Source organism: Vanellus vanellus, assembly GCF_965231255.1.
Source record: "Vanellus vanellus genome assembly, chromosome: 22".
Taxonomy (NCBI): Eukaryota; Metazoa; Chordata; class Aves; order Charadriiformes; family Charadriidae; genus Vanellus; species Vanellus vanellus.
In genome coordinates this window covers 5196526-5207206 of record NC_138927.1, presented here as the reverse complement: position 1 = coordinate 5207206, position 10681 = coordinate 5196526, and the positions used below count along the sequence as shown (strand labels likewise).

Sequence of the window (10681 nt, the reverse complement as noted above, 5' to 3'; positions counted from 1 at the left end):
GAACACCAATATATACTTAATTCTTTTACTGTGCCATAATATATTTAATTCAACTTTCCATACATCTGCACTTGAATTTCTTCAAAGGATATATCTTGGACGTGGATCTTTGGTGTTGGTAAATTCTGTTGTTGTGTCTGTTGAAAATTTTGCTAAATTTTCAGTAAGCTGAATCTGGAATTTGAATTTGAATCTTAACTCAGGTTTTAAAGTAGTCCAAGTCATAATAAATTTGAAGTATATGCAAAAAATAAAGGCCTATTATTTAAGTGCAAAGATGCAGTACTGCAGTGTACTAAGACGTAATTATATCAGTATGACTGACATAATTACAGTTTTGTCCATGACAGAACAATAGCTGAAACAGTCTGACAACTCTCTGCCCTGTTAATATAACCAAGACTAGCTATGTTGATTTGCATTGCACTGTTTGCAGGATAGGCTACTATTTCATGCAAGCAAACATAATCTGGATTTTAATATCATTGTCATCCTAATAAAATTCTGTGTTTTCATCCTGATCCCACAGTACTTTTAAGTCCAAATCTTTGAACAGCATAGCGAGAGGAGTGCCATTGTCCTGGTCTGAGATAGTGTCTTGGCACACAACATTATTCAGTTTTGTGCAGCTTAGCTCCTTTGTTGCTGTTAACATTTCTGTTTCTTGAGTCTCTGGGAGCTGCAATGTATTTACAGAATGTGAGAATGAATATGGCAACATCCACCGCTCTGTGTTCTTCTCTCCGGGGAAGTCGTTACCAGTACTGACTGAGAAGAGGAGGGTTGCTGATAGAGACGACAGTGATTCATCCTCTGGAACATAGTCTGTGTCAAGTTTCACTGAAGACAGTAACAGTGGCAGTTCTGCTGTCTGTCGTCTATAGCATCCTCCTTGTTCCAGCAAAGACAGTGACAGCAGGGATGCATGCACTTTACTTTCCATCCCATCAGTCTGCAGCAGCAGTTGCTGTGTTTGCCCAGGGCTCCCCTGTAAGAGAACTGACTCTCTTTTGTCACTGCTGTTCCACTGTGCCAAGTCTGGCCTCTGTTCTTTGTAATTCCACTGGCTGCAGCTCTTGCCCAGCATCTGAGTTATGAGCTTTCCATCAACAGAACTATCTGGAGAAACTTCCTTCAGCGTTTTGTTTGGCTGCAAATTCTTCTTCTCAACGTAGTCTGTGCCTTCGACACACACTCCATAGGTTAGGGGCAGAATTTTGCTGGACGTGGCAGTAGGAAAGCTTTGCTCAGCTATTTGAGGAGTGTAACCAGTAGAAGCTGTGCTTGCCAAGCAGGGTGGCTGAGTGGGCAGCTGGGGTGTCGGTACATCCATCTGTTGCTGATAGGCAGTTTCTGGTGGACGGAAAGACCATGGTGGATCCAGTGCTCTGTCCAAATGTTGGCTGATCTGTGGTAACTGCACTTCAGGGATGAGAAGTGAAGGTTTGGATAAATTAATGGGCTTTATAATATGCTCCACTGTCAGTGTAAGAGGCTGGAATGATGAAATTCCTCTGAAGTCCTGTTGAAGTAGATAGATAGACAAACATGAGTTATTAACAAGAAGCTGTGACTTTGAAGGCTTACTTTAGATTCTTTAAAATTTTCTTTGGAGAAACGTCAGTAAAAGCCAGTAACAACCACCAGGGTATGCTCTGTTGACAAAAGAACTCGTCTTTTTTTTCCTGGGGAATGACCCTTCAGAGGAATACAGACATCTCTCATTATGCATCAGGGCAATGTGCAATCCTAAAATACGAGGAAGAAAAAGTCCTGCTTTAATATTTGCAAAATTTGGCCTAAGCCCTGGAGCATGGAAATAAATTGCCCTTAAGTTCATTTAGCAAGCAGAACCAGTGCTTGCTACAGGAAATGAAGGATAGGTAAGAAGTCCCAGGGTTTCAAGAGGAACTAGTGATTTAGGATGCCTCAGGTTTTAGCCACCTAAGCTGATAACTCCTTTAAAGCGGCCCAGTTCTGCGCACCCATCTTTAAACTACCAGTAGTCTGCAGGAATTGCGTAGATTGCTCATCTGGTCATTTATCCTCCTCAATTAGCAATGCTATTTAAGTGCATGCACATAGTACTGAGCATTTTAAAGATTTGCTGCAATGGCTTAAGAACACTTACCAAAGACATAGGCTGTGCACTGTGTTGCTTGACGTATTTATAGATCACATAGGTAATTGCAGCAAACACCAGTCCGGCACAGAATGCGAGTGCCACGAAACAGTAGAGAAGCCACGTGTTGTCTGGTTAGTGGAGAAGAGAACAAGTGGAAAATGTAACTCTTTTCTGTATCCAATATCCCACTCTAATAGTTGGAGTTTTAAATTAGCAGAGTTAACAGCCTCACCTGCTAGTGTTTTAACCCAAAATACTTGAGATTTGCTGCTTCTCTGGGGGAGATATATATATACTGTTCCATTATATTCAGTGTCTGGGTCCAAGTTGGAAACTTCAAATTCTTTGTTGTGCTCATTCTTTGTCCACTATTTAAAATAAAAGCAAATTCTGTATTTTAGAAAGGATAAATGCATACATTTTCCTCAAATCAGCATAAAATTTTATTTACTAATGAGGTGTTATAAGACTAGAATCATAGAATCATAGAATGGTTTGGGTTGGAAGGGACCTTGAAGATCATCTAATTCCCACCCCCTGCCCTGGGCAGGGACACCTCCCACCAGCCCAGGTTGCTCCAAGCCCCGTCCAGCCTGGCCTTGAACACCTCCAGGGATGGAGCTTCCACAACTTCTCTGGGCAACCCCGGCCAGTGTCTCACCATCCTCAAAGTGAAAAATAATTCTGTATAAATGGAATTCTAAATATATAATTTGCTTTCTACTGTTACTGTATTGAATTTTTGCATTTCAGTTCCTTAAGACTGGAAAAAATTAAATCGTTGGGTTTTTATCCACCAGTGGTTTTACTTTTTACTTTTTTACTTATACAGTACCCTGGGAAACTGCAGTTTCTTTTCCAGAATTTTAGAAGAATGCTTAAAGTTCCTCTTGTCTACTGAGAGTCAAAGACTCTTAAGACTTTCCCTTGTACATCAGAAATCTCAGCCATCATGGATAAACTCTAAGGTCCTTCTCCGTCTTACGCAAAATGCAATTTACAGAAGTCAGTGGGCCAGTGGCCTGAAGTTGTTCTTTACCTTTTGCTGTGTCCTTTGGTTGAATATTGTTAAGTGATAATCAACACCACCAAATTTGCTATAAATGTCCTCTATGGTTAGCTGGCGGTCATCATCACCTCTCAGTGGAGTATAGGGGGGCCGTATAAGAAACTTTATGGACCGTACATAAGGAATATACTCCACTTTTGGTGCTCCGATAATAGCTAGAAAAGATAGATCAGGCAGTGTCAGCTGTTAAGATTAAAGCTGATACATTATCAGATCATCTTATATACATCTTACACACCCCAGACTCACTGTAAATTATTACTTCTGTTTATATACAAAAAGGTATTTGAGCTGTATTTCACCAAGCATAGGAAAAATCAGGCAACTGGAGATACTGTCTTCCCTCAGAGTTCTGCCACCCTTAGCCAGCGTTTGTCCCTAGAAATTCTCACCCCAAGATTTTTCTTAGGATCATGTTTTCACTGCTTCCATGTTGCTTCCCCATCCTGCACAGGGTCATCCTCCTTCACGCATGTGTAATGAGTGTGAAATCCCACCCCAGGGCACTCAGGTAACTGCTACCTAAATTCCTATTCCCATCCTACATCAGATTTTGTCTTAAGAGTACTTCATCTCTTTTGTATCTACATTTATCTTCAGTGAAAGGCATATGCTACACCCAACATTTAAACAGAGGTTTAACCCAATCTATAACAGCGTATTTAAAAGCAGCGTTCAGTATTCCTCTAAGGCCACGGTGCTTGAAAGCATCAAACTGAAAAGAATGGCTCTCGGGGATAGGGTCACCTCACCACAGGTGCTAATGCCTATGCTGCAATGAAAAGTGAATGTTTAATGATCAAATCAACCTAGGGCTCTTTCATAGCTTGTTTTGTGCAAAGATCTGAAGGCTTTTCGTAGTCATTGGCTGCTAATGCCACTCAAATTATTCTTGACAAATATGCGGTGGGAAAATTTTACTCACAGAGCCAATGAGGCTCCCAAAGGCTATGTTGTATGTCTGTGGTAGAGCTCACTTAGGGGCTGGGAACATTAAGTATCCATTGATCTGACTGCTTATCCTGATTTTCAGGAGTTCACATGCCATAGCTTCTGTGACTGTATTACTGGCTGTCCTCAGATTGCCCATCATGTCTCTTACTAGTTTCCTTCTACCTCTCATCAGCCTTAATAGCAGTTCTTCCTTGAAGGACATCTGGCTTTTCCTATTCTCCTCTAATCCCACTTTGGTGTTGGACCTCAGAAGGGCCCTGCCCATTTGCTCATTTGCCTCCTTGCCCAATAATAAGCCTTCTTCAGGCCTTTCCTCCCTTCCTGTCAAGCACAGAGTCTTGCAAGACTGAAATTAGAGGAAATGCTGTCCTAAACATCAGCAAGATTTGGAATGAATCCCTAGCAACTAGGATTTAATAGATTTCAGCAGCAGTACATACTCTCTTTCCTGGGTTCAAATCTTTCTGAGAGCACCCAGTTGGAGGAGCAGTAGTTCTGGCCAGTGGCCCTCACCCTGGCGTAGTAATTCTCCGTGAAGTTTTCTGTTTCACGCGTGAGATTGCAGAAAGTCTGTGTGATACTCTGGCACTCAGGCTTGTTAAGCCAGGATTTTTCTCCATACCTTAGGACAAAAAGAGCTTTTAGTCTGTTTGGTAGAACAGATGCAATACAACCCTTCTCCAGAATGATCCAGACAAGCTGTTTCGCCAACTCTTAGTAGTTTTAAAATTAACTCTTGCAATTAGCAAGTGGTGGGGAATGGAGTAGCAGAGAAACTTCCCCTGGACTACAGCCCTTAATCTGTTCCCGTTGGTGGTTTCTGAGTGGATATTGCCTTAAGGAAGCGCAGTTTATTTTAAGGCACACACAGGAGTGTCCGGGGTTCTTTGCTCAGCTCTGACACTGGATGATTGCATGCAAGTTTGCTGCAGAGTTTGCAGACTTACCCAACATTAACAAAGCTATTGTGTAGCACTGGTCTGATTCTCTTAGCTCTAATGACTGGCCCAGAGGAAGACAATTGCTATTACCTGTATTTACAGGTGAGGAAACTACAGTATAGAGAGGAGGAAGTTGCTGAAGGCAAGAGTAGCTCAGTAATGGAGTAAAGCTGGCAACCCAAGATGTAAAAGTATTTGCTTAACTGAGCACCATCTACCAGTTTAAATAATGCTGTCCTTTATTGAGTTGTTGTCTAAGCAGGACCATTTCCGTAACTGTAAAACAAGCAGCAGAAACAGCAAAATCTACTTTTCCTTCTTGGCCTTTCTTTCTCAGAAAGAAGAAATCTCAGATTCTCAGGCCCTAAGAACAACAGAACTCCAAAAAGAGGTAAACTTCACATACTGTTTATATTGGACATCAAATACAGTGCCAGGGGGAATATCTGCTTCAGTTTCCCATGTCAGGATGTTCTCAAAGTTTGTAGAAGAAAATGCTGCACGTTTCAGACATGATGACCTCTCTGTAGTCACAATGCCTAGGAGAGCAAAGAAACCAGTATTAAAATGCATATTCTGGCAGCTTAGCACTCAGATGAATATGGATCCGATGCTGCCCAGCCTCTTAGTGAGCAGAAATATCAGGTGTGCCAATTCCAGTTTGCTAGAGATGAGCTGCAAAACAGGAGCTTGAACAGAACAGCAATTCAAACCCTGCACACATCACTTATAAGTGATTTTGGGATTGACTCACCCCAAAGAAATGTAAGTGAGGAATTTTTACAGAAAGACTTAAAAAACTCAGACTCATAAAGACAATCTTTGAGTTCCTTGTTAAGTTTCTTTTAAAGCAGTTAAATGGCTGGAAAACTAAGAACAACCACCTGTTTTCAAGGCTAGATTCACATCTGTGAATGTCTCTGCTTTCTGCCCAAACTCAGGGAAGTAATATGGTGAGATCAGTTTCACATCATTGAAGATGTGACTGTCATTAACCTCTCATGCTCCATGTTTTATTGAATGGAGACTGCCGGTACAGAGTGACATGCAAAGACCTCATGCCTGGACTCTGATCTGGGTGTGCCAGGGTGAAGGCAAACAACTCACTCAGCTCTGTGCTTTCTGAGCCCTTCCCCACAGAGGATGACTTCTGGCTCCGATAAGCAGAAACGACAAACATGCCCCTGGTCTGAGCTGCCTCTGTAGAGCAGAATACCACTGTGGCCCACCTGCAGCAAACTGGCTACGAGCAGGCGTTGCAGAAGAGTGTCCTAGAGACTTGGCGCTCTCCTGCCACGAGAACACAGTGCAAAATGTTCTCAAGGCTGATTCACAGGACCTTCTACTTGGAGAGTAACCTTCAGAATTGATAAGCTCTGTACACCTGAGTTACAGACACATCCTCAAAGACATGTAATTTGTACGTTACTCAACTCTTGGTTTGCAGTATTAGTAATCACCTTGAACTTGTGTGGGCTTCAGCCTGCACTTGCTGAAAATGAACAGTCCCATTATGGTGCTTGTAAATGGACACTCTACATCAGTGCTGCTCTCCCCCCCCCCCCCCCCCCCCCCGCCGTGTCATGTTCCCTTCCCCCCAAAAAAATGGTGTGATAAGCAAGTAAAGATTTTACAGATGGGAAAACTGAGGACCAGAATGGGGGCGACTTGGACAAAATCACAATGAGCAGTTGTGATAGAGCAGGGACTAAAACCACTCCAGTTCCTGGATCCTCGCTCCTGGATCCTCACTCCAAGCATTCCCTCCAGCTGCCTCCCTGGAGGAGAACAGGAGAACCAAGTGTTGGCAGTTAAAAGTAGTCTGCTGTATAGGAGGAGAATTAGGCATAAAGACATAGATGCAGTTCCCAATCTTGCTGTGTATGGTGTTTTGGCAGGGAAGCAATGCAGAAATGGATTGCAGTCTAGTCCAAATTTTGTCCTGACCTCATCTGCAGTTCAGCACTTGCCTCGGCTCATACAAGGTTCAGCGCAATCTTCCTGGCGAGGCAGAAATGCAGCAGTCACTATAAGGTGGGTGGGTTTCCCTGTCTGGGCACCATGAAAACTGAGTCACCAGTAGTCTGATTGTATCAGGACTAGGAAATCTCTGTCTTTCCGCATTTATCCATACTAAAACACAGTTATGCAAAGCAGCGTAACACAAGCACGGTCAAGCGCAGGAAGGGAAAACCAGGATATTTCGCAGTGTGAAAGTCCCTGTGTTTTAGAAGTTTCTCAAGGCGCCTTTCCTATAGTATAAGATCACGGATACAAAAGCAGATGAACGATAAGGTTGCTTGCTGAAAAGGTGGCATTTGAAAACAGCAAGTTTATCCTTGATTCACCCAAGAGTGAGTTTGCCACATCTGGAGTAGGATTAAATGGCTTTTAGGTATACATTATTTGTTTGTACCTCTTTTAAAATCAGGGATGTTCTTGTATTCATTTGTGTCTCCTCTGAAGACACGGAGGGGACTGATCCAAAGCCCCCTGAAGTCAATGAATATCCTTTACTCCTGTAGGATTTGGGTTGTAACACATCAGTGGCAAACGCATTGAAGTGAAGGAATCTTTTCTTCTCCCTACTAATCCTTAAAGCACTGAGCGCACCAACAGTACTTTGAAAATATTAAAGGGAAAGAGCAACACAGAAGAGACCTTTTGAACAACCTCAGACAACAGGTCTTTTTTTCAGTAAAAATTATTGATACTACAGGATCAAACAGAAACAACCACTATCAGTGATAGGAAAGGAGAAGTCAGGACTTACCGACCACTGAAAACACAGCCAAGGCGATCAGAAATTGCTTCATGAATAACTATGCAAGCTGGGCTGGGAGAGTAGGCAGTTGTTGATCCTGTGTGCAGGTGAATCACCTTTTACAAGAGCTAAATTCTTGTTTGTGAGGCCAGGTTGGATTTGTTGCTCAGTAACAGGCTGCAGAGCTACTATCCCGCCTGCATTCGGATCTGAGATCACCAGCTAAAGATGAGTGCGCATGTGTAAGGGAGAATGTAAGAGTGACAACAGAAGCACCTCTCCCCTTCTGAGTGCACACACCTAACTGTACAAAGGTGCACAAGCCAGAGGCTTAGAAAATCCCCAGCTTTTGAAAGAGCGCCAAATACCATTTTGCTGATAAAGAGCTTCCTGCCTGAAAGCCCTCACTGAGGTTTCTCAGTTTTGGGGCTTGCTTTTCTGGTCAGGTAACTTTGACTTGTTACAACTCTAGAAATTAAAACTTAGTGCTATGCACCTAGTTGGTTTTATAATTCCTGCCTGCAAGACACCTATTTCCTTAAGAAATACCTTTGAATACTTTCTTAAAATGAAAGTCAGCCAGATCACTAGTTTTTAAGCTCTTCTCTTGTTCATACTGGCCTTGGATGGGAGCCAGATGACCAGCATGTAGCCCTGCTGCACACTGGGCAGAGCACAAGCTCCTCAAGTCTGCTGTGGCTCTGCGCTACCAGGTGGCTGCAGAGGTCCTCTCATTTGATGTAGAAAGGAGGTATTTTTTCCATAGGAGGAACGTGTGCTGTCCCATGGCTTTTGTCAGAGGCCACCGTACCGTAGACATACAGTTTATTTTTGTGGCTGTTTATAATATAAGGCTCTGTTTTGACTATCGTGAATACCATATGGTACGAACTGGGAGTCTATATGAAATCTAAACAAAAAAGAGATATAGTTCCTTTTCTATAGCGTTCTTAGTTTTTTAGGGTGTTGTTAAGTTATGATTTCAGGCTTTTCTCAGCAGAGGGAGAGACATGTCCTTCTTTGGTCAAAAAGTGAAAACTGACTGCCTGTCTCCAGGAGCTGTGGATTTAGAACCGCCAGATGTGTATCTCATCTGAAGAACTGGTAGAGCTGCATGCTGCTTATTTTACCCAAGATGTCCAGAGCAGAGAAAGTTTCACACATACAAGCTGCATTTGAGACTTAGGAAACTCCCTTAGCCACTTTGAATTTTTATAGTATAGCTATTCCCTTGACACAGGCTGGATAACCTCCCTGGTTTATTTCTCTGGTTTACTTTATCTCATGGACATAACTGTCCACTAAATGGGGAGGTCCTGTCCTCAGTCCTCAGTTTTGCCTAGGACTAACTGGACCATTGCATAAAGCTGAGGTTTCACCAAAGCAAGACTAACTGGACTGTCCTTCTGAGCACTGAGAACTGTTCAAATTGTGATGGCTCCAGCCCTAGTAAATCTTTAGCAGAAATATCTGCCCTAAGCCACCTAGGATAACTGTACATTAGACAAATTCCTTATGAGCAGTGCTTTTATATTGTCTAAAGCCTATTTAAAGCTCCTAAATGCCATTTTTTTTTCTTATTACTACAAATGAGTTCCATATGCAACATCACACCTGCAGCCACTTTAATGAAACTACAAACCATGTGTGCTTCTGAAGCTGAAAGCACACTATGTCTTTGTCGACGACATGGACAGAGGGATTGAGTGCACACTTAGCAAGTTTGCCGATGACACCAATCTGAGTGGTGCAGTTGACATGCAGGAGGGAAGGGATGCCATCCAGAGGGACCTTGACAGGCTGGAGGGGTGGACCTGTGCACACCTCATGAAGTTCAACAAGGCCAAGTGCAAGGTCCTGCCCGGGGGTCGGGGCCATCCCAAGAACAAATACAGGTTGGGCGGAGAATGGACTGAGAGCAGCTCTAAGGAAGACTTGGGGATGTTGGTTCATGAGAAGCTTAACATGAGATGGCAATGTGTGCTCACAGCCCAGAAAGCCAACTGTATCCTGGGTTACATCAAAAGAAGCGTGGCCAGTAGATCGAGGAAGGTTATTCTGCCCCTCTACTCCACTCTGGTGAGACCCCCCCTCCAGTGCTGCCTCCAGCTCTGGGGCCCCCAACATAAGAATGACACAGACCTGTTGGAATGAGTCCAGAGGAGGACGACAAAGATGATCAGCAGGCTGGAGCACCTCTCCTATGAAGATGGGCTGAGAGAGTTGGGGTTGTTCAGCCTGGAGAAGAGAAGGCTCCGGGGAGACCTCAGAGCCCCTTCCAGTCCCTAAAGGAGCTCCAGGAGAGCTGGGGAGGGACTCTTGATTAGGAAGGGGAGCCATAGGATGAGGGGGAACGGTTTTAAACTGAAAGAGGGGAGATTCAGATTACACATTAGGAAGAAATTACTGACTGTGAGGGTGGTGAGACACTGGCCCAGGTTGCCCAGAGAAGCTGCGGCTGCCCCATCCCTGGGGGTGTTCAAGGCCTGGTTGGACGGGGCTTGGAGCAACCTGGGCTGGGGGGAGGTGTCCCTGCCCAGGTCAGGGGGTGGGAATTAGATGATCTTCAAGGTCCTTTCCAACCCAAACCATTCTATGATTCCATGATTGTACTTTCACTGTTCTATCCTTGTGGCCAAACATGGGATAGAAATTACTACCCCTTCTGCTTACCTCTTCATCTCATGGATTTTCTGTTCCTGAAGTTGTTTCTGTTCCCTGCCCTGCTTCAATATTAACGGGGCTGTATGCTTCAAACCATGCCACTGATGCATAGCTGTCATTTTGTCTTTCTCATCTCACTTGGACAAGTGCAGAAGCCTCAAAGG

At 43.6% G+C, this 10681-nt stretch overlaps 1 protein-coding gene across 1 annotated transcript; it reads right to left on the bottom strand.

Annotated features, from left to right (window-relative positions):
• Positions 1 to 493: 493 nt before the first annotated feature.
• On the bottom strand, positions 494 to 7905 carry IL22RA1 (interleukin 22 receptor subunit alpha 1; the record flags this gene model as incomplete). Its single annotated transcript, XM_082494154.1, has 7 exons — positions 494 to 1522; positions 2132 to 2253; positions 2358 to 2493; positions 3165 to 3349; positions 4589 to 4770; positions 5496 to 5628; positions 7863 to 7905. The coding sequence occupies 7 exons, from the start codon at positions 7903 to 7905 to the stop codon at positions 494 to 496; spliced, it is 1830 nt and encodes a 609-aa protein (XP_082350280.1).
• Between the last annotated feature and the right edge of the window lie 2776 nt (positions 7906 to 10681).